Source organism: Pelodiscus sinensis, chromosome 9, assembly GCF_052426305.1.
Source record: "Pelodiscus sinensis isolate ZL-2025 chromosome 9, ASM5242630v1, whole genome shotgun sequence".
Taxonomy (NCBI): domain Eukaryota; kingdom Metazoa; phylum Chordata; order Testudines; family Trionychidae; genus Pelodiscus; species Pelodiscus sinensis.
The window spans coordinates 31,976,556-32,003,479 of record NC_143060.1 but is presented as its reverse complement, the minus strand read 5'-3'; the positions used below and the strand labels follow the sequence as shown (position 1 = coordinate 32,003,479).

General features: G+C 40.7%; 2 protein-coding genes across 6 annotated transcripts in view; one reads left to right on the top strand and one right to left on the bottom strand.

Moving 5' to 3' along the window:
* Nucleotides 1–1,100, bottom strand: part of DNAI3 (dynein axonemal intermediate chain 3) — a 54,031-nt gene extending 52,931 nt beyond the window's left edge. The window contains exon 1 of one of the 2 annotated variants that reach the window (XM_075936377.2): nt 976–1,100. The gene's annotated coding sequence lies outside the window, so the exon portion shown is untranslated. The remainder of the gene's footprint in view (nt 1–975) is intronic. The other variant, XM_075936376.2, reaches the window with a different exon arrangement.
* A 2,020-nt stretch (nt 1,101–3,120) lies between these two features.
* MCOLN3 (mucolipin TRP cation channel 3) lies at nt 3,121–25,726 on the top strand. 4 transcript variants are annotated; one of them, XM_075936374.2, is made up of 14 exons: nt 3,121–3,768; nt 6,429–6,658; nt 7,733–7,900; nt 11,347–11,500; nt 12,157–12,241; nt 12,831–12,927; nt 13,532–13,631; nt 19,127–19,239; nt 19,327–19,476; nt 21,349–21,477; nt 21,562–21,684; nt 22,508–22,714; nt 23,345–23,475; nt 24,031–25,726. In XM_075936374.2, the coding sequence occupies exons 2-14, from the start codon at nt 6,431–6,433 to the stop codon at nt 24,041–24,043; spliced, it is 1,698 nt and encodes a 565-aa protein (XP_075792489.1). In that variant the 5' UTR covers nt 3,121–3,768; nt 6,429–6,430; the 3' UTR covers nt 24,044–25,726. The 4 variants fall into 4 exon arrangements, with proteins under 4 accessions (XP_075792489.1, XP_075792490.1, XP_075792486.1 ...); XM_075936371.2 differs by lacking the exon at nt 3,121–3,768 and adding an exon at nt 3,867–4,021 and having other exon boundaries at nt 24,031–25,724; XM_075936372.2 differs by lacking the exon at nt 3,121–3,768 and adding an exon at nt 3,870–4,021 and having other exon boundaries at nt 21,349–21,450; nt 24,031–25,722.
* Nucleotides 25,727–26,924: the final 1,198 nt, after the last annotated feature.

The following is a 26,924-nucleotide window of genomic DNA, read 5'->3' as shown; positions in this document are numbered from 1 at the left end:
TGCAGGTTCCTGGAGGGAGTTTGGGTGCAGAAGAGGACTCTGGCCTGGGGTGTGGGATTCCAGAATCACTTACTGTGGCTCCCAGGAAGCAGTCATCAGGTCCCTGCAGCTCTTAAGTGCAGGGAGGCTCTGTCCTTGTGCTGCATCTCACCCACAGATGCTGCCCCTGCAGCTGCCATTGGCTATGATTCCCAGTGAGTGGTAGCTGCAGAGCTGCCAGTTGGGAGTGGGGACAGTGAAGGATCTGTAGCTTCCATTGGCCAAGAACTGTATGGAAGCTGTGGGGGCAGTATGAGCCTTCCTGCACGTAGGGGCTGCAAGGACTTGGCCACTTCTGGATGTCAGGTGGAGCCAAGACAGGTAGGTAGCCTGCATCATCTCCCCTCTTTCAACCCCCGCCCCATGTGCTGCTGACTGGGCTTTTAGTGGAGGTTGGCAGTGACAGCTGGAGCTGTGAGGGTTCCTTTTCGACCGGGTGTTTCAGTTGAAAACCAGCCACCTGGCAACCCTATGCTAGGAACTCCAAAATGCAATTAAATCACAGGTTCAAAATATTGCCCAAGGCAAGTTTCCTACTATTTTTGCCTTTCTCCTCCCATTCTCTGCGTGTCCGTCGGTATCCAGATTCCCCTTTTCCTCCCTCTTCTACACCGGTTTCCTGCAGGCTGTATTTGGGCACCCAGTCTAGATGGTACTGAATTAAAATCTCCTCTCCCCGCCCCAGCTCTCTCAAAGATGTTCTCTTGGCTGATTCAGCCTTTCTTCTGCTGCCTCCTTTCTGGCTTCACTGCTTCCCCTTTTCTAACCCCCCCCCCCCTTTAAGTCTCTTGCTCCCCTGGTCCCTCCCTTTCTCCCCCACCTTGCTGGGGCTGGAGGGCTGCACACCTGGGTGAGAATTTTGGAGGGAATACGCCCCATGGCTCCTAGCTGGCCACTGGGCGCGACCCCCCCCCCCCCCCCCCCGGGCCCCGTTACCTGCCTGCAGGCTCAGGGTCCGTCCTGGGCTCTGTGCTAAGAGGCCTCGGGACACGCGAGGCGTCGTTAGGATGCTTCAGTTGCTAGGGCCGAGGGACAAGCAGGATTGACAGTTCTTTCCGACAATACGCGACTTACAATTCCACCCGCCCCCTTGGAGGGGAGCCGCCATTGGCTGAATCAGACCAATTCCTTTTTAAAGGCGACACCGAAAATACTTCAATCCCCAGAATGCTACGCGCAGCCATTCGCATGGCCGCTGGCTTGAGAGGGAGAGCAGTGCATGCTGGGGATTGCAGTCTCCTCAGTGGGGAGGCTGGAGGGCTTGTTTGGGCCGCATTGTGGCTCCTCTAGTTGTTCAGCGCAGCAAAAGAGAGGCCTGCGTGGGGTATAGGAGCTTGGCTGCGAGGAGGAGGATGGCTATCAGATTCCTGCAATCGGTTTTCAATGTGAGGGCAGGGGGAACAGATCTACTGCCCCAATAGAGAGGGACATATTTGACAACCCCTCCCCCAAACTTAACCTCAAACTGCTGCTGGGAAACCTTTTCTTCTGTACCCCAGTTCTTCCAAAATAGCCTCTGTAAATGTGTCAAGACTCTCTCTGGGTTGCTAACACTGCTACCCTCCCTGCCTCCTTGCACACAAGCTGCTCATGTCCCAGCTCTATCCTTCCAGGCCCTGAAACTGAAAGTCCTCCTGTTTCAGGGTTCTTTCTCCCTGATTTGGGGTCATGTTGTTGTGATGCTCCAGATAGCAATGGGAGTTTAGCTGTTTTGGTGAGGTGGTTTGTTTTGTAAATCTCCTTCGGTGCTAGGCTTCATATTTTTAGGAGAATAATGAGGATAATTTAGATTGCATGATTTGATTGTAAGCTCCTGGTGGTTGGGTTTCATCTTTTTATTTTGTGTACAGAGTCTAGCTCAATTGGAACTTTGAGCCTTCTAGATGCCATTACAATATAATAACCACCATCACCTAGGGGACAAGTGTGTCACTTTCTATTCATTTTCCCACAGTCAGGAGGGTCCAACTCTTCTCTCTCGAGGCTCCTCAATCCCCCTATTTGTAAAGGAAAAGCTTTCTTGCCACTGCTAAGTCTGCTACGGGCCAGGCAAAAGAGCAGCAGGCGGATTAAAGCTATTCACACATTCCTAGGGTAGCTTCTCTCTTTCTTGAAACTACCCTCACCTTAGGCAGCTGTACCAAAGAGATCTTTTGTACTCTGATTCAGGAGTGATTGAGCCTCAGGAAGGAGTCTTATTGTCTCTTTAAACTCTAACTACTAACTTTAAAAAGTTAATTATATTTGATGTTTATAAAGACTGCCTGTGCAGAACTTCAGTCAATAGAAGTCATTCAGTATAGCTCACTCCGCACCAGCAGGCTGCTCTTCATAATTATGATTTTGTTACTGGCAGATGAAGATTTTATTAAAGACCCAGATGCAACTAATTATAACACAGTGTATTCTTTCTTCTAACCCAGGAACACTGAAAAAAAATCCAAACCCACAACTAGTATTAGAGTGCACACTTAATATTACAAAAACATTTTATATAATAGGCTGTGACACACTACATTCCAAAAAACAGTATGTAATGCTATATACAGTATATCAAAAGTTCTTCTATTGTAAGACTTTGCTTCCAACAATTTCAAAGCACTTTACAAACAGCGGATAATTCTCACCATACCTGTGTGAGTTAGACCAGGATTATTAGTACCATTTTCAAATGGGGAATCTGAAATACAGAAACGGCAAGTGATTTATCCAAAGTCAAACAGGAAATGGAATTTAGTGCCAGGACCAAGAAAACAATCCACATCTCCTGTGTTTTAACACTTCCACTGCAGCATGAAAAACGAAATAATTATTATACTAAACATTATTTTGTGCAAAACATGTTTAAAGTAACACGTTAGTTCAAATTTAGCCCTAAATTTAAGTTGTATAATATTAAGCTAAATCAACATTCAATTTTATTTAAAAATTATAGTGGAAGAATAATTTTCAATTTCAAAGCAATTTCTATACAAATAAACATTCCCCTGTAGTGTTTGCAACCCAAATATCACCTTTCTCCGAATCTGAAATGGAAACGGATGATAAAAATAACAATGACACAGTTGATTCTAAGGGTCCAAGCTGAAAGCAAAGCAAAAAGTAACTTAGACCAGTGACAAGTAAAACAGATGTTTATTTAGAATTGTCCATGTGGATTGCCTACATGTTATTGATAACAAGAGTACGGAAATAGGTTTGTTTCCAGCGTCTGATTTTTATGTTAACACAGTGTCCTTGTGTACTAATCAAGAGATGGCTACCTAGCTATTTTGGACGAGAGCAAGAAAAAGAAGAATTAAAATAAGCTCCTACGCTTCTTAAGCGACAGGTAAGGAACATGGCTGTAAATGCTGCAGTAACTTGACCTGTTGGCTGAGATCATCGCACAGGAGTTTGTAGGACTATTGCATGCTGGTTGCGGAAATCTGGTATGAGGTAGGTGAGAGGAAAAATACTGGACCGGGAAGGACTCGGATCTCGATGAAATTCAGTCTGCAAGTAGGAGGAGGCTGAGTAGCAGTCATGTGACGCTAATGCTGCTACTGCATCAGTTAGTCCCTGACATCAGAATCTGGGCTCTGCTGCTGTCAGATGCCAACGCATTCTTCGCTTCGCTTGTCCCCTTCAGTCACAGGCCAGGAGAGGTGCGTGTGCAGCTATGAAACCAGTTCTCAACTGACGTCGTCTCACCAGAGCAATTTGCACCTTCCCAGCTGGCTGCTGCAGGTACGTGGTTTGAAGCGCAAGGGATATTGGCATCAGGTGTCCTCGCACTTTGCAGCGATGCTAACAAGATCGCGCTGTGTAGCGTGCAGAGGGGTAGGTTACATAAATAACGTGTCAGGGCGCCTGTTAAATAAGTAAATATCTCAGTTTCTGTAGGTTGTGCTGCCCTGGGGAAATAGTTAAGCGATCATGGAGGAGAAAGGCACAGGAGCAGCTTGTGAAATGCAGTTTTTCTATCGTTATCCTCCAGAAGGTCAGTTTGTGAGCAGTCTCCCGGCTTTTGGCAGCTCTCATTCTAGAAGGTTGGGGAAAACTGCGGTGAGAAGCACTGTGATGCTACCTTTAGGGAGTAGAGATCAGGGAACAACTTCCTTCCTTTAGGTATCCATATTTTACAGCCTCCTTAGAGGGAGGCTCTGACACTTTGAATGACGCTTTGGAAAACATGAGTTAACTTTAAACTGTTTTAAACATGGATACCAAAGCCCATTCTCTGAAGTGAGTGCTTCATTAACATTATCTGTAGATATATATTTTTTTAAGTCTTTAAGTGCTTTTAATTGAATTGGCATTTTCAGTCATCTATGGTAAAGTTGGCTTGTTGGTGACTTGAGACAAAAATACTGGGTATAAAACACTGTAGAAAGTGGGACTATGGACTTTGTTCTTAAATTTTCAGGTACAAGGTATCTAGTAGTAGTAGTTGTTTAAATGCCATGTCTGACTTTTTTTTTCTTTTCATAACATTTCATCCCTATACAAAGCAATCTGAGGCCATGTTAGAGTTTTAACTCTGACTGCTTCTTGTGTCTTTGGCATTGTAAAACTGACTAGCTAGTTCTGCACCCTCTGTGTATTCTGTGTGGTATACTTGGTTTTTTTCAGACTTTATGTAAGATCTTCCCTGTTGCTCAAAGATCCATAAGGAATTATCAAAAGAATTTCTGACCCCAATATGTGTTCCAAAATCTTCAGAAGGTGGTTGTGATGGAAGCTTGCAACATGTTCTTAAAACATCACTAATAAAATTACTTGTATCACCAGAAGTAGATATCTAACATGCGTATTAAGAGTTATTTCCACTCGGAACTGTGATGGCACCTAGAATACAACCAAGTGTGAATAAAATCCTGTGTCAGAAGGAGGATGTATTTCCTTTTTTAAAGCCAGGAAGAGTAACATTTAAGAATTGTCAAAACAAATTGTGTTAAAATTGGAGTCCTTTATAAACACTAAACCCTGCAGTAATAAAAGCCCTCAAAAGAGAATGTAAAATGTGTGGTTTTAACACTAGCTTTACTGGTAGTCCCAATAGTAATTTTTAATATTAAGCAACTGTACAGAATTTCAGGGCTGAATACAATGACTTCACGCAACAACCGAAGGAAAAATTAATTTTAATGACTTGCAGTTCATTATTCAATTGCAAATTAAGGAGAACTTTCTAGCCCATGTAGTTTTAACACTTGATTTTTGTCTGTTTAAAATCTTTCCAGTATATTCAAAACACCACATAAACTGTGAAATTTGACATTTTCCCTATTCTTAACTGAAACAAAATTCTTTTCCTATATTGACCTACTTAAAATGTTTTTGAGTAAAGTATTACAGACTCTTCACTCTGATGCTTAAACACCATAGTAAGGAGCTTTTGTGATAAAGAATGTAATGAAGAATTTAATCTATTCAATTTTTCTTTTTAGCAGATTTGCTTGACCATGTTTGGCTGCAGTCTTAGCTAGCTTAACAGAAAAAAGGCCTGTCATTGCATTTATCCTAGGTTTCTATTGCAGTACTACCAACCCCAACCAGTCAGATATCAAGGCTCGGGTCCCGAAAAACCATTGGTTTAAAAACCTCACAAACCTGCCCACACCTTTTGGGGCCTCCTTATTTGCTTTCTTTTTGCCGAGCCATTAAGATATGTATTCTCAATGATCTCAAGATATTTTTTTTTCTTCTACAATCAAATAGGCTGGGAACTTTAAAATGTAGAGCCCAGGATTTGAGTCCGATTACAACACTAAATGTCACAGACTTGAGAGAAAACTGACACACAAAAACATGGTAGCAGTGTCTCACTTTAAGACCAGTTGCTGTCTCTAGGATGTATGTACTGTGAACAGGAGAACTAACACTTGAAAATGCTATAGGTCATTTAAAGTTGAAAAAATCAGTTCTTGCCTTTGGCCCGGTTCTACTTTCAAAACAGCAGGCTTGGAGACTTAGAAGTAGATAACAAGTGTCTTTAAACGCTGATGTCGACATACTACAAATGTCCTTCTGATTTATTTCCCACTGTCTAAAACTTATCTCGTATTTGTGGTTTTGGTGTGTGTGTGAGGGGAAGAATGAGCTTTTTGGCAATGGTTTCAATAATCCAAAAGGGCCAATGTCACTTGTAAATCATGGTCCTGATATTTTAATCTCCAAATTGAATAGCATCTCAATTTTAATTGTGCCTAGTTATCGCTGCATTTCTAAAGAATATATAATGATTTTTTGCACAATGTAACATGCAAATATCTTGAAACTGCGTGTAATGGTTAGATGAAAATCTTGAGTGTTCATTTTTGTGAAACAAAAGTGGTCTGCTGTTGACCGTGCTCATGACGGCATGTTTTTCCCAATTGACTCTTACAATGGCCATTTTCTTCCAGAAATGGAAAATGCTGAAGTGGCTATAAGCAGCTGCAGCTCTCATGATGATGGTAATCTTTACAGCTACAAACGACACCAGTCTGTTTCACAGGAGCTGCTTCTGGAAGACCAGCTTAGAAGGAAGCTTAAATTTTTTTTCATGAACCCATGTGAGAAATTTTGGGCCCGGGGCAGAAAACCTTGGAAACTTGGGATTCAACTTTTAAAAATAGTGATGGTTACCATTCAGGTGAGTTATTTGAGGATCTGAAGTTTTATTTTCTCACCATGGATACAAGACAGGATGAAGGCACTCAATAAATGTTACTTGCACAACATAACAGTACCAGCTCAGGCTTCTCTTGATAAGCAGTTTTGGAAGCCTTGAAAATATGGGAGATGTTGCATAGTATGTTGACTATGAATCTTGAACGAGGTATGTAAACCTTTTTCATATACATTTTAGGTATGCAAGAATAGAATTTTTAAGTTTAAAGTTTAATTTACTAGACCAAACCTTTGTTGCTGACTAAAATATGATTATCTGCCTCTCCCCACTTCGACTGGAGAGAGAGCCTACGTGCTAATTCTTCTCTTAGCCTGTAACTTCAAAAATGAGTATTCCTTTGGCACCTTAACAAATTATATAGTATCATGAGCTTTTTGTAGGCAAAACCCACTTCCTCAGATGAGTTTAGTAATCCTTTTAATGAACACTTAATTCATTCTTAATATCTCTTTAAAAGCTGCTTCATGTAACTGCAGAATTCTGTGCCAATGCAGCTTCACCAGAAAGAAAGAGATTAGACAACTACATTTCCCTTCCTGCATCATCCAGGTGACTTTTTTTTTTTCTTTTCCTCACTCTAAAGCTCAATCTGGTTACACCTTGTAGCTGTTTGAGTTGAGTCACTCCACTATTTCTTGCTTTCCAAAATAACTCTAACCTCAGACTGTGACTATCAAAACATGTGTAGTGACTCATTTGCAGCTTGAAGAGGGAATGGCATTTCCCCCACTGGGAAAAAAAACCTTGTTAGATGTGCCTCTATCTGGATGAGAAATGACATTCCAAATGCAGGAGGAGGCAGTTGAAGCTATACTGAAGTAACAATCTAGTTGATATTAGTTGGACTTTCCAACATGTCCTATGCCTCTCTTGTGTGCCCCCAAAAAAGAAACTGCTGACAGGCAGTATGAACCCCATTTCTAGTAATAGGCAAATCCAGCCATGACTATCCAGGTTTTTGGAAAGAGGGAGGGTAAGTTTTAACCAACTTTCTTTTGGAACTGCAAACATTCTATCTTTTTCCCTCCCACCCAGTTAGTAGTTTTTGGGCTAAGCAATCAAATGGTGGTTGCCTTCAAAGAGGAGAATACTGTGGCATTCAAGCACCTCTTCTTGAAAGGGTATACAGAAAGAATGGATGATACCTATGCTGTATACACACAGGCAGATGTCTACGATCAGATCTTCTTTGCAATAAACCAGGTAAAGGTTTCCATTGCTGTACGGTAAAAGCTTTAGAAAAGAACTTAAGAACCTGTAAATTGATTCAAGTTACAAATCTTGCAACATATCTAAAGCTGGTGTCTCAACTCTTTGGGTACGTCTAAACTACATGCCTCTGTCGACGGAGGCATGTAGATTAGCCAGATCGGCAGAGGGAAATGAAGCCGCGATTAAAATAATCGCGGCTTCATTTAAATTTAAATGGCTGCCCCGCTCTGCCGATCAGCTGTTTGTCGGCAGATCGGGGCAGTCTGGACGCGCCGCGCCGACAAGAAGCCTTTCTTGATGGGCACAGGTATGCCTCGTGAAACCAGGCTGATCAGCAGAGCGGGGCAGCCATTTAAATTTAAATGAAGCCGCGATTATTTTAATCGCGGCTTCATTTCCCTCTGCCGATCTGGCTAATCTACATGCCTCCGTCGACGGAGGCATGTAGTCTAGACACACCCTTTGAGACTGAAATGAAACTGGTATTTTTAGAAAGCAATTGAGTTAGAAAATTCTCTGAACACTTATCACCCTCATTTCTTTGTGGGTTTGGGAAAGGGAAAATTTAGGAGACCATCTTATTTTTCTAAATTAAGCAGACAAACTTGAACAGAGACTTGTACCTTTAACTGTGGCATCATTAACATACCACAGAATGTCTAAAAGGTCTCAGAGGGTTGGCCATATTAGTCTGTAACTTTTAAAAGGAGTAGTTCTGTGGCACCTTAGACTAACAGATATATAGTATGAAATTTTGAGGGTAAAACCTTTCATTCTCAGCTGATGAAGTGGATTTTCCACATGAAAACTCACGATATTAAATATGTCAGTCTAAGATGTCACAGGGCTACATGCTGCTTTTTATAGACTGTCTAGTAATCTTACAAATTCAAATAGCTTGTTGTAACTTTGCATTATTCCCAAATCTTGAGCTCTTAATGAACGGCATTACAAAAATGTCAGTTGCTTATTGTGCTAGTAGATACAGGCAGTCCCCGGGTTACGTACAAGATAGGGACTGTAGGTTTGTTCTTAAGTTGAATCTGTATGTAAGTCAGAACTGGCGTCCAGATTCAGCTGCTGCTGAAACTGATCAGCGGCTGATTCCAGGAAGCCTGGGGCAGGGGCTTCCTGTAGTCAGCCACTGGTCAGTTTCAGCAGTGGCTGACTTGGGGACGCCTGGGGCAGAGCAGCTGGGGTGCTGCTGGGTTGGTCCAGTAGCGCCCAGAGCAGCGCTACGGTACCAACCGGCAGCGCCCCAGCTGCTGTACCACAGGTGTCCGGAGCAAAGCCGCGGAGCACGGGGGCAGTGGGACAGCCCCCTTCTGGGGGAAGGGAGTTTGTAGCCTATCTGGGTGAATGTCTCATTCTTTGGGGTGTCTTATCCAGCCATCTACAAGAAAGCAAACAGTGTCTGAGAGGAGGCATCTAAGAGAGAATCTGAAGTTTGGTAGTAGGTTTTATTTTCAGGGATGAGTGAAGGATGGCTTCTTCTGGCTGGATGAGAGCTTCCACTTGGTTCAGGTTTTCCCCCCCTCAAATGCTAAGTAAATAGCCGTATTGTTTCCCTGATTTAATAACTTACAGTAAAATAAATTATCATATTTAGATGCTACAAGGAATGCTTGTCACTAAACAGTTTATTTTGGTAGAGTTGCCCTTTGGGAGAGCTAGATGGTATGGTCCACCCTTTCTTCAAAGGAGTACTTGCCCTCTTCTCACGAGCAAATGTTTGCATTTGGCACCCCAGATATGTGTAACCATATTTCCATTTAGCACCAACAATGTGAGGTATTGGAGATAAATAAACATAAATACTGAGTTGCATCTGCAATTTCTTTTAAAGGTGAAAATTTCAGCTGTAAAACACTCAGATGTGGTCCCTTAGCATCTCAAAAGTGAACTATCTGAAAGGGATGGGAGGGGGAGAGACAGTATCTGTTTACTCTGAAGCTTCAGTGTGATAGCTTTAATTTATATTGGAGAATGCTGTGCAAAAGCAAATATTGCAGAATCTTTTTAGCACTGGTCTTCCAAGGGTGGTGGTGGTGGTTGTAGTAGTAGTAGTAAGCATCTCATGGCTAATGGCTCTAATCCAAGAGTTTACAAGGGCTTTTAAAAATAATGAATTAGCCACATCCTAGGGACTTGTAAAGAGACACATTTAATAGTAAATGCTTCTTGTTTAGAATCTAATCCTGAACTTTTTGCCTAGGCAAAACTCTCTAAGGGTATGTCTACACTGCCACCTTAGTTCGAACTAGAGTGGCTAATGTAGGCATTCGGAGTTGCAAATGAAGCCTGGGATTTAAATATCCTGGGCTTCATTTGCATCTTGCCGGGCGCCACCATTTTTAAATCCCTGTTAGTGTGGACTCCGTGCCCGCAGCTACACACGGCACGGAGTAGGTAGTTCGAACTAGGCTCTCTAATTCGAACTACCATTATTCCTCATGGAACGAGGTGTACCAGTAGTTCGAATTAGAGAGCCTAATTCGAACTACCTACTCCGTGCCGCGTGTAGCTGCGGGCACGGAGTCCGCACTAACAGGGATTTAAAAATGGTGGCGCCCGGCAAGATGCAAATGAAGCCCAGGATATTTAAATCCCAGGCTTCATTTGCAACTCCGAATGCCTACATTAGCCACCCTAGTTCGAACTAAGGTGGCAGTGTAGACATACCCTAAGTTAGTTCACAAGTCCAACAGTGGTGCATGGTATAATCAGGGCTGGCCCTACCATGAGCTGAACTGAGGCAGCCATCTCAGGGTGCCAGACTGGGGGGGGGGGGGGGTGCCACTAGGACCCAGAGTGTAGAAAATTGTCGTCTGCTAGTGCATATGTAGGTAGCAGAGCAGTAACATGAGAGGAATAGAACAGGAAGAAGGTGGAACTGAGACCTGTCAAAGTTTTGGCCCAAGTGAGGGGCATGGTGGTGTCATTTGAGCTCCCCTCCTCGGGTGCCAAAATGTTGTGGGTTGGTCCTGGGTGTAGTAACCCTTCTGAATTATTTAGGTGACTCTTTAAACAAAAAAATGATAGCCAGGGTACAGAACCTTTTTTTTGGGGGGGGGGGGCACTGACTCAAAGAAAAATAACCCTCTGATGTGGCCCTGACTGAGAAGGAAAAAGACAATCTCTCCTCATTCCCCTCACACACCAGGGACTTGTGGGTCTGGGCTAGTAGACTTTGTGTTCTTCAGCCCTGCAGAGGGACAGTGGAGAGGCTGGAGAAGCAGTGTGGGCTCCCCAATGCTGGGTGGGAACCCTGAGCCTCTGATGCTGGATCCAGGCATCCTGAGGGTCACATTCAGCTCCCAGGCCTTTGGTTCCCCGCAGTTGGGTTATAGGATAGAGTCAAACTAATATTGACTGTTTCAGCTGTAGCAATCAAGGCACTATATCTAATTCAGTTTGACTATCTTCTTGTGAATTAGTACTTACAGCTGAACAACATTTCTGTTGGAAATCATGCTTATGAGAGGAGAGGAGCAGAACAGACAGCTATGGCAATCTGTCAACAGTTCTACAAGCGAGGGAGCATCTGTCCAGGAAACGACACCTTTGATATTGATCCCAACATTGAAACAGGTGACATGTATCTTAGATCTGATCTGAACTCTTTATTTATACTCAGCAAATTTTGTTTTAAATTTTCTCCCAAACTATCTAGAATTTGATAGTGGCATTAAACTGTCATGGAATCGCTGAATCGCAAATGTTTCTTATTGCACAATCTGTGCTGGTTTTTATGATCATGTAGTCAGTCTTTAAACTTTTTTATTGTAGACTAACTGTGAAATGTGTAAGTTTTTGTAACTCTTAAATAAAAATACTAACAATTCTAATGCCTTTATATGAGGGTAGTAGCACTAGCTTTATCCAGTGCAATTGGTAGTTTGACTGACTTTTTTTTTTTCCTGGGGCATCTATCAATATACTATGAAGCCTCTTGCATTTTATTAATGCATTTACTAACTCATTACCATCACCACATCGCTCTGAGATAAGGAAATAAATAACAAATGTTAATTCTTTAGGTGTGCCCTACGTCAAGAATGCATTGACTTGGGTGTGCAAGGAAGGAAGCCAATACACTGACAAACTTCTCTCTCAAATGATTGATCCATTTGAGATACATTATTTTGACTTAGATCAATAGCTCTTATAGCCACTAGGGGTTGGTGGTTTAAAACAAATCAAACTGACACTGAATTGATTTGTTTATGCCTCTTTCTAAATGACAGAATGTTTCTATGTTGAGCCAATGATGCCTTTTGAAAACAGAACACTTGGGAAGCACACATTCAATTTCACTCTGGACTTCCATAGGTGAGGAGTAAGATTCTAGTACTATGAAATAGGGATATAAAATCCTATTTAAGTTAAGTTGAACAGGTTAACTCATTAAATGGACAGGTGGACTGGAGTGCCCCCTGCACTGGAGGCAGAGGCTGCTTCAGCTCAGCAGGGCTGCTGGCTCCCAGCCTATATGGCTAGGAGTTGGCAGCCTTATGAGGGTGGAGGGCTGTGGGGAGGGGAAGCATGGAAGTGGCAGTGGGGAGGGTGTGGCTGCAGGCTCTCTGCCTGGGTCGTGGGCTGGGAGTCAGCAGGCTTGCGCTGGAAAGAGGGTTGCTGGCTCCCAGCCCTTACAGGCCGGGAGGCTGAAGTGGTGTGGGTGTATGGTGGGGAGAACTGCCAGCTCCCAGCCCGCATAGGCTCACTCTGGACCAGTTTAGTGGGCTAGGAACCAGTAGCCCTGTGGGGCTAGAACAGCCATCCACCCATGGCAGAGGGCTGCTCCTAGGAAATGGTTATTCATTACCTGGTAAATATCACCCCTTAATGGGTGATGCTTACCAGTTAACAGGTTACCCATTCACATCCCTACTATGAAAACTAATGCAAAATTGACTTCCAGACTTGTGACCATACAGCTTACCTTCAAACTGAAAGCAATCAATCTCCAGACAGTTCGTCACCATGAACTCCCAGATTGTTATGACTTTACTTTGACAGTAAGTGGATGCCTTAGTATATTTTGTATTCCTAGTAATTCTTGCATATGTTGCTTATGTGTAATACACATAATGTATCTTTAAACATGCTTGGGCACCAGCTATCAGTTCTCAGTGAGTGGGTGGAAGGAGCTACTATAGTGTACAGTAGCCTATAAATAGTTGGAAGGTTCTGTTTTGGGAGCTGCAGGACATTTTGCCAACCTTTGATTGGTTCTCCTGTTAGACCATTAATCAAATGCTACTAGACAGCAAGTATAAGCAATTAAACTCCCACCTTTGAGCACACTACAAGCCTATTTTAAAAAAAAAAAAAAAACCCCAAAAACCTTTCCCTTTTTTCTCTAGAGACCCTTCTAAGAATGGTCATGCAGTTTGGACTAGAATGGGATTGTAACTTAAATTGACTTAACTAGTCACTTAGCAAATAATTTATAATTCAAGAAAGAGCTATAATTAGACTTTTTGATACTTATTTACATTGTTTCCAAGCTTCATAATTTTTCTCAATATTCAGTCATTGTTATGGAATATATGTAACATTTCTAAGCTTTATGTAAGTGCCTGTGGCTTTATACAAAATCTCTCCCTGTTTTTCATGCAGATAGTGTTTGATAACAAAGCACATAGTGGAAGAATCAAAATAAATCTGGACAATGATATTGCCATCCGGGAATGTAAAGACTGGCATGTTTCTGGATCCAGTAAGTGACAACTAAGTTAAAATACTTACAAATATTTCTGGATGCCTTATTCTCTTCCACATGGGATGGGGTTGTATTCAATCTTCTTGCCCTTTTTCACTTTGCCAATTAATATGGAATTATGTGAAGGGATGTTGTCCAGAGTTGGTCTTGAAATTTAGGTTTTATAAAGAATCTTTCTACTCATAACATTTGAACTTTCACCTAATCACCTGAAACTTTAACAGAACAGTTATCAAGTTTGTGTCAAAGGGGTACTCAAGGAAGCCAATGCCATTGTGGAGAAGCTAAATGAATTCTTTACATAGGTCACTTTCTCACTGAAGACCACACCTGAGCTGGTCAGTGAGAAACTTGAGTAAGTGTCCCAGATTGAGTGGTTAGAAGTGGTTTTGGAATGAACCTGATACATTTAATCATTCCAGGAACAGGTTGTCTTCACCCAAGAGTTCTGAAGGAAATCAGCCATGAAATTGCAGAACTACTAACTGTGGTATATAACCTATCACTTAAATTGTCATCTGTACCAGAGGACTAAGACCGCTAATGTGTCGTCAATTTTTAAAAAAATGTATAGCACTGATCCTGACAATTACAGGCCATTAAATCTAACTTGAGCACAAAGACAACTGGTTGAAACTATGGTACAGAACATGTATGTTCATCTGTGTCAATCCTAAGAATGTTAAAATGCAATTATCTGGCTAATCATATAGTTAAGTGCTGCTGTGCAGAGCTACAGTGGGGGTAGCTCCACAAGCTGATTCCAGACTGGAATGAGCAGTGCTAGCTCCACAGCAACCAACACTATGGCTCTGCATTTTAAACATAGGCAGAGATGCTGGGCTGTTATTACACTTTAAAATGCAGAGGCGCAGTGATCCGCGTGAGCTGGGACTGTTCGGTCCCAGCTCACGCTGAGTCTAGCAGCTCCTATTCACAGCAGCTAGAGCTGGCCAGACGGGCTGGTTCCAGAACATTTTAAAGCCAGTTCTCTGCAGCACGGGCTCCTGTTCTCCCCTGCTTGCTGCTTCTCTCTGATAGGGCAGAAGGGGGAGGAAAGTGTCAAGTAAAGTTGTACTAGAGATGTAGCCATGTTAGTCTAGTCTAGCTGAAACAAAAACAGGACTATGTAGCACTTTAAAGACTAACAAGATGGTTTATTAGATGAGCTCTCGTGGGCCAGACCCACTTCCTCAGATCAAATAGTGGAAGAAAATAGTCACAACCATATATACCAAAGGATACAATTAAAAAAAAGTGAAGACACATAAAAAGGACAAATCAAATTTCAGAACAGAGGTGGGATTGGGGGGGTGGGGGTAAATGTCTGTGAGCTAATGATATTAGAGGTGATAATTGGGGAAGCTATCTTTGTAATGGGTAAGGTAATTAGCATCTTTAAGACCCTGGCGTAAAGTGTCAAATTTAAGCATGAATGACAGTTCAGAGGTTTCTCTTTCAAGTCTGGTGTGAAAATGCCTTTGAAGCAGTATGCAGGTAATGAAGTCATTGAGACAATGCCCTTTCTGGTTGAAATGGCAAGAAACTGTTTTTTCTTTGTGATACTGTCTGATATCTGTTTTGTGTGCATTGATTCTTTGGTGAAGCATCTGAGACATTTGTCCAATGTACATAGCAGACGGACACTGTTGGCACATGATGACATAAATTATATTTCTGGATGAGCAGGAATATGTGTTTTTGATCTTATAACTGAATTGGTTAGGTCCAATAATGGTGTCAGCAGAGTGAATATTTGGACAAAGCTGGCAACGGGGTTTGTTGCAAGGAAAAGTTCCAGGGTTGGTATTAGTGTGGTATGTCCAGGCTGAGATTGATGGTGGGATGTAGGTTGTTAAAATCTCTGTGGAATGTCTCCAGTGTTTCTTGGCCGTGGGTCCAGATCATAAAGATGTCATCGATGTAGCGTAAGTAGAGAAGGGGTAAAAGGGGACAGGATGTGAGGAAACATTGTTCTAAGTCAGCCATAAAGATGTTAGCGTACTGTGGGGCCATGCGTGTACCCATGGCTGTGCCACTGATCTGGAGGTAGAAGTTGTCCTGAAACTGGAAATAATTGTGGGTTAGAACAAAGTTACATAGGTCTGCTGCCAGATAGTCTTCATGTGGGATGCTGGTGTACAGAGCTTCAACATCCATGGTAGCAAGGATGGTGTTATGAGGGAGGTTATCGATGTTTTGTAGTTTTCTCAGGAAGTCAGTAGTATCTCGGAGATAGCTGGGAGTGTTGGTTGCGCAGGGTTTGAGAAAAGAGTCTACATAGCTGAATAATCCAGTAGTGAGCGTGCTGATACCTGAGATGGGATGTCCGGGGTGTCCCAGTTTATGGCTTTTGGGAAGCAGAACAATCCTGGTCGGGGTTCAGAAGGTGTTTGTGTGGATTTGGTCCTGAGTAGATGTAGGGAGGTCATTAAGGAGACAGTGTAGTTTCTTTTGGTATTCTGAGGTGGGATCAGAGGAGACAGGTTTGTAAAATGTGGTGGTGGAGAGTTGTCTCGTTGCCTCCTGGTCATAGTCGGACTTATTCATAATGACCACAGCACTCCCTTTGTCAGCTGGTTTGATTATAATGTCCGGGTTGTTACTGAACTATCAAATAAGCATTTGCTTATTGGATAGTCAAGTCGCTAACTTCCATAGTTAATCCTGATTTCTTGGAAAGAGTCAATACTGGGGTTTTCTTTTGTGAAAAGCAATCTACTGGAATTCCTCGAGGGTGTTGTCAAAGGTGGACAAGGAAAGGTAATGCATTGCATACAGGGTATTTGAACTTGGAGAGAGCTATTGACAAGGACCCTCACCAAAGGTTCTTCTAACTAAAAAATGAGTCCACAGATGAGAGGGAAGCTCCTCTCTTGGATCAGCAACTGCCGAGGACAGAAAACAGGATAGAAATAAATGGTCAGCTCTTGTGAACAGAAGGGAGGTAAATGGTGGTATCTCCCAAGGATTTGTACTGGTATAAGTGTGAGAGGAAAGTGCACAGTGTGCCTTCCTTAATTCCTCTTCCTCCCAGGGGCTGGGGAGTGAGTGATCCACAGTATGAGCTTTCCTCTTGCTCCATTAAGTGAAACAACAGGGCACACTACTACAAATCTCTGGGGGAGATAGGCTCTGTTTAGAGAGGACAAAGGGAGCAGAAACAATCCCTTTTTCCCTGCACATGCCCTGACTCCTGCATCTCTGCCCCCTGCAGTCTATCCCACATTTAAATTTCTTATAGGTACTGTTGTATTGTAACCCCTCCCCACAAATGTCTGCTTTGAGGTGTGTGTGTGTGTGTGTGTGTGTGTGTGTGTGTGTGTGTGTGTGTGTGTTTGAAATGACTGTACATATAAGAAGTTTAAATTACTTTCACCTCTGTGCTGGTGTGTGGTTGTGTTCTCCCCCCCCCCCCCCCCCCCCAGGAGGGAAGAAAAAACCATCTTGGCCCTCAATGAGAGTTTTCAAAAGCTCTTCTATTTTGTGAAACCTGCTTTAATTAGCCCTACTAGCTGCCTTTCACCAGCTGTTCACTAGACGGTGTGCTAGTCCCAAAGGATCTCATGTGCAGTGCTAAAAGGTGCTTTATATCAACTTTTTTGTTTTGGTCAGTCATATTAAGTTTTGTTAAAATAGCATCACAATAACATTGTTTTTACAGGTCAAACCAGAAGGTTCTTTTGTAATCTCAAACCTGTGGTGAAACATACTAGCCAACTGTACTTGTAGGGGGGAAAAAATAATTTGAATTGCAGTGCTGACGTGATCATATAATCACATGTGGCAGAGGTGTGTGTGTGTGTGTGTGTGTGTACACACACACACACACACACACACACACACACACACACACACACACACACACACACACAAAGGTAAACGTCTATCTTTTGCAGGATGGTGCAGCAGGTACCACCTTCAGATCAGTTAGCACATCAGTACCCTATTTTTAGATTAATATCTTGTTTCAAAACCTACTTGGATCGATAGCCAGTTGTAAAGCTTCTAGTGAATAAAAAATGAGTAGTCTTGTAGCTCATTAGAAATGAATATATACGTATAGGCTGCGTCTAGACTGGCACGATTTTGCAGAAATACTTTTAATGGAAAAATTCTTCCGATAAGTATTTCTGCAAAAGCGCATCTAGATTGGCAAGTGCCTTTGCGCAAGAGATTTGCTTTTGTGCAAAAGCATCCGTGGCCAGTCTAGACGCGATTTTTAAACAAAACAGTTCTTCCCTGTCTATGCTGGCCCCCTTGCGCAAGAGGGTTTTTTCCCTAGCGGGAGCGTGAAAGTATCTGCGCAAGAAGCACTGATTTTGTACATTAAAGTCAATGCTCTTGCATAAATTCAAGCGGCCAGTGTAGACAGCTGGCAAGTTTTTGCACAAAATTGCCAGTCTAGACACACCCATATGGTATCATGTGCTTTTATGGGCAAAAACCACTTCCTTTGCTCACTGAGGAAGTGGGTTTTGCCCATGAAAGCTCATGATATATATCTGTTGGTTTCTAAGGTGCTACAGGACTACTCAGTCTTTGTATTTAAAAAAACAAAACATAGCTATCCCTCTAGTCCCTAAACCACTCCAAACACAAATGAAATTACTAGGATACCTTTCATGGAAGACAGAGGTTGTCTAAAGCAAACAATGTTTTTCAGCACTAAAATCTTTAATCGTGAGAATGAAAAGGGTTCAAATATGTTAGTTTTATAGGAAACTCTAGAATAAAATGTCTTAACCCTCTAAGCAGCTATAGTGCAAACCTTTACCTGCCTAAATGTATTAATCTCAAATTCTTCATGCACTTTATTAACAGCAACATTGGTGACTAACTGATGTTTAGCTCTGCTTAAAATACTTGGCTTGTGACTGCCGAGTGCAGATGTAACAGTAACTTACATTGCTCTGAGGGTGGTTAAGACTGGACTGGAATGGAGAAGATCTGGGATCAGTTCTTGACTCTGTCACTGAATGTTTTTGTAAGGCTTGCATTTCTAGAACTGTAAAATGAGGAACAATAGCTCGTGCTCTCATGAGATACTGGAGACTCCTCTAACATTTTGATATGGAGTTATTTTTAGAGGCATGAAACAGTAAGTAACATGGTGCTATCTGTACAACTTGTTCAAGAAAGACAGTAAAAAACTAAATAGGTTTTAGCTGAAAGCTGTTGCCTCTTGAATATGAGGGAGGCAGAAGATACAATATTGAAATAACTTTCCAGGTGGCTTGTCTTAAGCACAAGTACAATACACTGGTATGATGTAGGCCTACAACTCGATAAGGGTCTCAGTATGACAGAACTCATCAGCGATGTATGAGCTTGAAATTAGTAAGATTTGATGGATACAACTATAAATTTTGATCCAAACTGGTTATACATAGAGATTAAGACTGAGTTAAATAAATACTGTAGACAGACAAAATCCATTGTGTTTGTGCACTATTATCAACATCTTGGTTTTGTTCTTATTTTTTTTGCAGTACAAAAGAATACTCATTACATGATGATCTTTGATGCCTTTGTCATACTGACTTGTTTAGCCTCACTGATGCTCTGCATACGGTCAGTAGTTAAAGGAATTCGGCTCCAAAGGGTGGGTATAATTTGTCCTCTGGAATGCTTATGAACCTTTTAAACTTAAAGCTTGATTATAGCTGCTTTTTATTTTTCTTTCCTCTAGGAATTTGTAAGTTTTTTCCTACATCACTACAAGAAAGAAGTATCTTTCACTGATCAAATGGAATTTGTTAATGGGTGGTACATCCTGATTATTGTTAGTGATGTTTTAACTATTGTTGGTTCAACACTAAAAATGGAAATACAAGCTAAGGTAAGATGTTCATCTACTGTACAGAAGCAAAACTGTCTTCAAAATTCTATCTGTCTGACTTTTTTCCTCAAGTATAGCCAAGCAATATCCTGTTAAGAGGATTCAAATTAGCAGGGACCAAAAATAAACTGTGTCGTCGGGCATTTCACTTCAGTGATGGTCCATTGGACTTTAGAACCCTGAATATCCTTAGAAATTCATCTGCCTATTTTCTTCTCTCAAGAAATTAACTCTAAAAAAATTTTGTATTCACTTTCCATTTTTCTCCTCCCACATAGTGCCAGCTGTACTTGGTATATATGACTCTTTAATTTAGGAGGGCATGGATCTGCAGCTTTTGGTGCACCACTGTACAACATCTTGCTACAATACATGACAAAATTAGATTTGAATACATACTACAGTGGTATCTTTAACCCATTTTAGCACTGTCACTTAAGCTTTTTGGACCAGGGTATTTTTAGTTGTATCAAAACTTGCTTCCCTAATTAAAAATAATTTTTGAAAAGGTGAGACAAGGTGGGTGAGGTAATATCTCTTATTCGACCAGCCAAAATTGGTATTTACTTCTTAACATTTCTTTTGCCTTTGGAAGTGCTTATGCCAGGGTCTAAATGCTTAGTTTCTAAATAGTCTTACAAACATGCACAGTGATATATAAACCATGTCCAATAAGAATCAACTAAGAACTGCAGAAATATTCTATCCTGAAATAGCATAGCATTCAAATACTTCTACTTGCCCTCAAAACTCCAGATTATCTTTGCAGCATTCCTGTAAGGGCAGCAGCTTTAGTCTGATCAAAGAATTGTGAAAATCCAGGTGTTGAAGGGTGACTTTTTTTTCCAAGTAATCCTTGACTATCCAACTACAAATTATAGAAGCTGTAAGCCTATCCTTGGAAATAATAGCAAGAAATAAATACAAAATGAATAATGGTATGGTCTGGGGAATCCAGGTATATGATGAAAGAGGAGTACATCTGATTGGAAATCTTAGTGTGCCATTTCATTATGAAATGGCTCGATGGTAACTGGGATTGTGGGGTTCAGTCTAAGACTCCATATTGTGTGTGATCCGCTCACAAGAAAAGCAGAGGCAGCTCACTACAAGCCTTGCAAACTTAACCTGGTATCTTAATAGACACCCTTCCTTATTGTAAACTGCCTGAAAACGCTGCCAGCCAAACTGTACCTTGTGCAACCCTCGTCACAAGTTTGCACAAATACAGTTGAGTAATATGTGAAAAAACTGATAACACAAAAAGGAATGTAATCTACCCAGCTGTTTGGTTATACTCATCTTAAGAGGAATACAAAAAAGTGAAAACTTTATCACTAAAGTGTGGTGGTAATTTTTCTTACTGATACCTTTCAGAGAACTGCAGCTGTAAACAGGATAGTAAATGTAGTCACTTGGATGACAGGCCAATGTGTGTAGGTCTTCATAGAATGAAGAATCAATGGAACACAAATATTGAGTTGTAATCATTAGCTTCTTAAACTGAAACCTCTCTCATTGGAAACTTCCTAGAACTGTGGCACTTGTCTGAGCTACTTGATTATATCTGATCTGTAATATGACAGTTCTAGGATGTTACTAATACAAATTTGTCATGTGTGAAATGCACTGAATTTAATTTAAATGCTTCCTCATTTCTTGCTTGCATCTGTATAAATTAATAGGATTTTGCTCACTAAATAGAAATGGCTTTGGTCCATATTGGAATACAAAATGGAGGCTTTAAAGGAAAAGAAGGCTTTTTGAAAGATTTTTGTAGCAATGTCCAAATCATAAGCTAGCACAGAAAAGAAGACACCTAGTCAACTGTGTGGCTTTAACACTTGTTCTTTGCTTTTTTTTAAAATATAGAGTCTGACAAGTTATGATGTCTGTAGTATCCTCCTAGGAACTTCCACTATGCTTGTGTGGCTTGGAGTTATTCGATACCTAGGTTTCTTTCAGAAGTATAATGTAAGGATCTCCTGGGATCTCCATGCTGTTGGTATTTATTTTGTTTGTTGTTATCATACAACTGTAATACATACCTGGCTGGATTCTAATTGTTAATATTGGTTTCTGCAGCTGCTTATTCTGACACTACGATCAGCATTGCCCAATGTCATTCGATTCTGCTGTTGTGCTGCTATGATCTATCTGGGCTATTGTTTCTGTGGCTGGATTGTACTGGGACCATATCATGTTAAGGTAATGTTCCGTTTAAAACTCAGAAATATTACAAATTTAACTAGGGTTGTCAGGGGGGGTTGTGAACCTTTGGGGTTGCGACCCTTTGGGGTTGCAAGCTGTTGACTCTGATGTGGATGGGCTCTCAGCCGCCATTAAATTACTCCTTCCATTTTAACTGTATAAGGGGATCATACTCAGAGGCTTACTATGTGAAAGGAATCACCAAAACACCATTTGAAAACCACTCACTTAAACTGAATAGATGCTTATTTGGTATGAATTCTAAATAAGAGCGATGGCTAAGCTTCACAGTTTCAAGACTTTCACTATTAGTCTTTAAGAATCTAGAGACTTACCCATCCATAATTCTGCAGGTTGACCAAGTGCAATATTGACTCAATCAGACTTTCCTCCCAACTGTTATGAGAGTCCTGAGTCAGAAGTATGGCTAGATTATTCCTAATCACATGCTTGGGCTTTCTAGTCACTGTTTTGAGAAATAATTTAGCCCTGCACAAGAGTAAATTCTCTTTACACTTCAGATCCTTTTCTTAAAGGGATAAGAACTAAGGCATCAGTCAGCCTATTCACAGCTGAACCAATCTGAATCTGTGACAGCTAATCCTCTCTTGCCTGGATATAGTTTACCAGTGCATATTGTCATAGCTATATCCTGCATTCTTGCCCTGCTAAATATGCACATAGTCACCTTTTGGTCTGCAGGTCTCTACAGAAGGAAGACTTGATTGAGTTAGTACCTTATGCTTGTAAAGAGTATAGGGTAGCTGCAGCAAACTTGGTGATGGTACTATGTTGGTTGTTTTTTGGTTCCCTCCTCTAGTTTCGGTCTCTGAACATGGTTTCAGAATGCCTTTTCTCACTGATCAATGGAGATGACATGTTTGCCACTTTTGCAAAAATGCAGCAGAAAAGCTACATGGTTTGGTTATTCAGTCGGCTCTACCTCTACTCTTTCATCAGCCTGTTTATCTATATGGTGCTAAGTCTTTTCATTGCACTCATTACAGATACATATGAAACAATTAAGGTAGGCATGGTCTTTTATTCTCTGGTTCTGAAGAAAAATGTAAGAATATTTAATACAAAACCCATAGCCTTCAGTGCTGTTGCCAGTACACATCTGGTAATTAAAGTTGAAATATGAAAAAGTTACAGAAACTTTTCTACTGAAAACCCTAACTTTTAGCAGCTAGATAATTGCCATTTGATTTCACTGCCTTGGGAACAAGCATAGTTGTCAATGTTCATCCACTTTTTACCATGTATAGCAAAGCACTGAGGCAAGTTGAGGCCATGCAAATTAATTTAGAGCATAAACTTAACTTTCTATCCTGAAATGTTAGTGATCAAAGATTTCTGGAAACTAATTTAAGCAAGAATGACTAAAATAGTAATGCAAATGTTTAACAGATTCTCTTCCTACCTTGCCCTAGTTTAGACACAACCAATCTGCCTTCCTATCCCACGCTTTCATTTGAAAAGCTGAAAAGTGTCAGACTATTTCTATACTATGTTTATTGCACTTCAGAATGTGCAGTCTTCTAAACCCAGTTTATACAATTGTGTGCTCAGCTAATGAGGGGGAATATTTAAACCATAGCAAGACTAAATACACAATTCAGCTTTGTATTCTTACTAAGAATGACTAAATCTTCAGCATTACCAGCAAGATGGCTTTCCAGAGACGGAACTTCACGAGTTTGTATCACAGTGTAAAGATCTACCAAACTCAGGCAGATACAGATTAGAAGAGGAGAGTCCGGTGTCAATCTTCTGCTGCTGTAAATGGTAGGCATCTGTTTAATTTGTCTGCCTCTTAAGTAGCTATATAACAAAATCTTGGTGAGATAGTATATCAGAAATATTCAGTAAAGAATTATTTGGGTTTCTAATGCTTTACAAGTCCTGCACTATCCTACAAATAAGCTGTCATCTTATTCATCTATATTATGTTATGGAATAGTTTTTCCAGTAAAATACCTAACTTAAATTATTCTAGGCCCTAGATTTTTGGAATCACAGCAGCTATTCAAGCTATTGCAATAACTTACTATCTTCTTTTGGTGGCTAGGCCATCTTCTATTGCTTGTAACTAGTGGGCCTGGCTTATCAGTTCAAATAAGGGTTCCTTCTGTTTGGATATAGAAATTATAGGTTCCTCTCAGATTCCCAGTTCAATGGAGGTGTTAAAATTAATGGCCTACATAGGGATTCAGACTACAAAATCATCTCAGGAATATTCATAGAATATTCATACCTGTTTTGTGCAGAACTTCTTGTATTTGCCTACCACCTTACTGAGTAGTTCTCTCACTGGCAATGTGGTCTTTCTGTTTCCAATAGTATCAGTCATTAAGGAATGGATCTGAATTGTTTTGATGACTTCATATTAATGACATCAAGTTAAAAGGGTTACTTTCCTGAAGATAGCTGACAGCTTTCTTGAAGATCCTAATGAAGATATTTACAAGAATGTGTGAATGTATTTGAGACTTTTTAAAAACTGCACAAGAACTAAACAGAAAATAACTGGAAAATTCCTGAACTTAAAGCTCAAACTTTGTGTTCTTGAAAATAATGTAACCTGTTGAAGTTTGTGAAATGTGAACCTCAGACTAATCATTATCTCTATTTTTAGGTTGCATTTTTTAAGCAAATAGTTCTACTTCTTTCATAATCAAGTAGCAATGGAACCTGAATGTAAAAGGGCATTATGAAACCAGCTATGCACTGTGACCTGGCTAGACTGTCCAATTACTCCAGTAGATCCAAAAATTAAATAATTGGCCAATGGCAACGTCAAACATTTGTTCTTGATGCTACAGGCATTTATGCTACAGGCATTTATATATGGATCAGCATTCATTTGAGTTACAGTATTTATTGTCAAAGGCCGCTGGTGCCTATTGATTTTTCTAGTTGCCTATAATAATAGTGGGGGGAAAAAAGAAGCAAAATTGAGTTTCAGTAAAACGTACTAGATAAATTTGCCCTTGGAAGCAGTGTAGTGGAATACCAAATGTTCAAATCTGGCACGGGACACAAACTAACAGATAATTTTGCAAATGAGTCACTCACCTGACATAACAGTCTTTGTAGAAATGCCAGAGTACGTAGCCAGGAAAAGAGGAGGTTGGGCTGAAGTGTTGTAGCGTAGCTGAGCTGAGCAACCTTACACAGTTTACTACACTCACTGCTGGGTAGCACAAGGCATGTAACCTTTCACTTTTTAGCAGAATGCCGACCTACATATTTTTTTTTTAAGGTGAGACAAAAGAGAAACATAATAGCAACAAAAGTACTTCATAATTATCCACTTTTATTAAATAAATCCTCTATCGCACAAGTCTTCAGATCATTTCTGGAGCTGAAATTAAATTAGACATATGGTGGTTTTGGCTAACAAATTTTGGAGAGTGGATGTTTGGAGTGATTATCTGCTGCAGTCAGAAAATCCGCCATAATTACGATCTAGTGTTCAAAGATGACAATTCTGAGCTATTGAGCGGTCTATTCTTTTGCTTTAGAACCATTTTAAAGGAAACTTTATTCTACATAACATGTTCACCTGGGAAGCAGAATACAAAAATGGAGGTGTATATTTTATGATCGCATGTACAAGAGCAAAAATCCTTTGGGTGTAGAAAAATCCTTTTTATATACCATGTACAAACTGGGAAGATGTTAAACATGTTGTTGTGCTATTGTGTTACCTTTTTGTAGGCAAGTGCTAAAATAAACATTTGAATTGAAAGTAAATCCTGAGAAAATCAGTATTGACATTAAGATGACCGTTTTTAATTCATCTCTTTCGTGACCAGTAGCCTCATCCTTCTGGCTAATATTAAATATTGAAATGACTGGGTCTGTACCAGAAACTCTTCCATTTATTGCTTTTTCTTACTGAGTTATTACATCTTAATCTCTTTGGTTTTCTGGTGTAAAACTGTCTTGCAGAAGTGGTACTTCTAATCCATCATGTGTTTTAAGTGAGTGCACAGGCCAGCCACATGGAAAGTGTTGCAACTTGGTTCGGTGATGTGATGGGAGCCCCCAGGGTTAAAAAGACAGTGAAAACTACTGGATGATGGTGAAACGAATGATTTTTTTTTTTTATTAAACAGAATGGTTCTTTTATTAAAAAATCAAGTGACTTTTAAATTAATTGTAAAACAAGCAATTGCCTAATGCTTTTACAGGAGGGGAAAACTGAACCAAACTACACTTAACTGATTACAAACTTTGTGATTAGATTATATTAAATCACTGTCTCTAATTCGCTTAAGACAGCACAGCATGAAAGCAAAAAATACAAAGACAAAGCCAATATAATGATGATAAAAGCTCCGTCCAAAGCTAGCCCCTCTATGGTTATTTTAGGGCAGCTGGTGGAGTTAGTCATTAATTTACCTCTACAACTTAACAACTCCTGAGTTTCTGTTTTCTAACACTTATACTTGGCCTAAATACAACACCACTATACAACACAAGATTATACAATTTACACAGTGTGGTTAATAACTCAGTTACACTCTACAGAATTACAGTGAAATTAACACGATTCAACTATTAACTAAACCAATAACTAATATATTTAAGAAATACTTACAAATCTAGCAACGATAACAGCATAAAGACATTAGAACTCGGAGCATGCTCAGAACTCGTGCACCCCATCTTTGACTCAGGGTGATTAATCCTTCAGCTGGGCAAAAAGACACATGCCCTCAATACATGGAACCTCCCTGAACAAAGGGGTCGAGGGTCTTTTATAACAACCTGGTATCCGGTACCTTATTAGGGTCTGTTTGTTGGCTGGGCCTGATAGGCTGGTAATGAGGTAATGTGCAATATTCCCCTCTAGGATTTTTCACGATGCCCGCCTGATGGCCCTGTGGACAGTGCCGGGTGCGAGCATGGTCAGTGTGCATGGCAGTTGTGTCTTATCTCCCTACGTCTACCTCCCTACCTTCAAGGACCGGTCAAGAGAGTCTTAGTTATCTCTTGCAGCTGTGCTCTATCTTTTCATGCTCACCTCCCTGTTCTTAAATGCCTACAAGGTTAAATTCCATTCACAGAAAGCTGCATTTGTGCGCTTACAAGTTATGCTTTCTCAGAGTGTCAGCGGCCTACGTTTTCTGTGAGTGGCCTTTGTGTGACAAATGGGCAATGCGTGCGTGAGGCCATGGTCAAAAGGACCTGCTCTGCGACAAAGGGTAGCAGAAATGGGACAGACT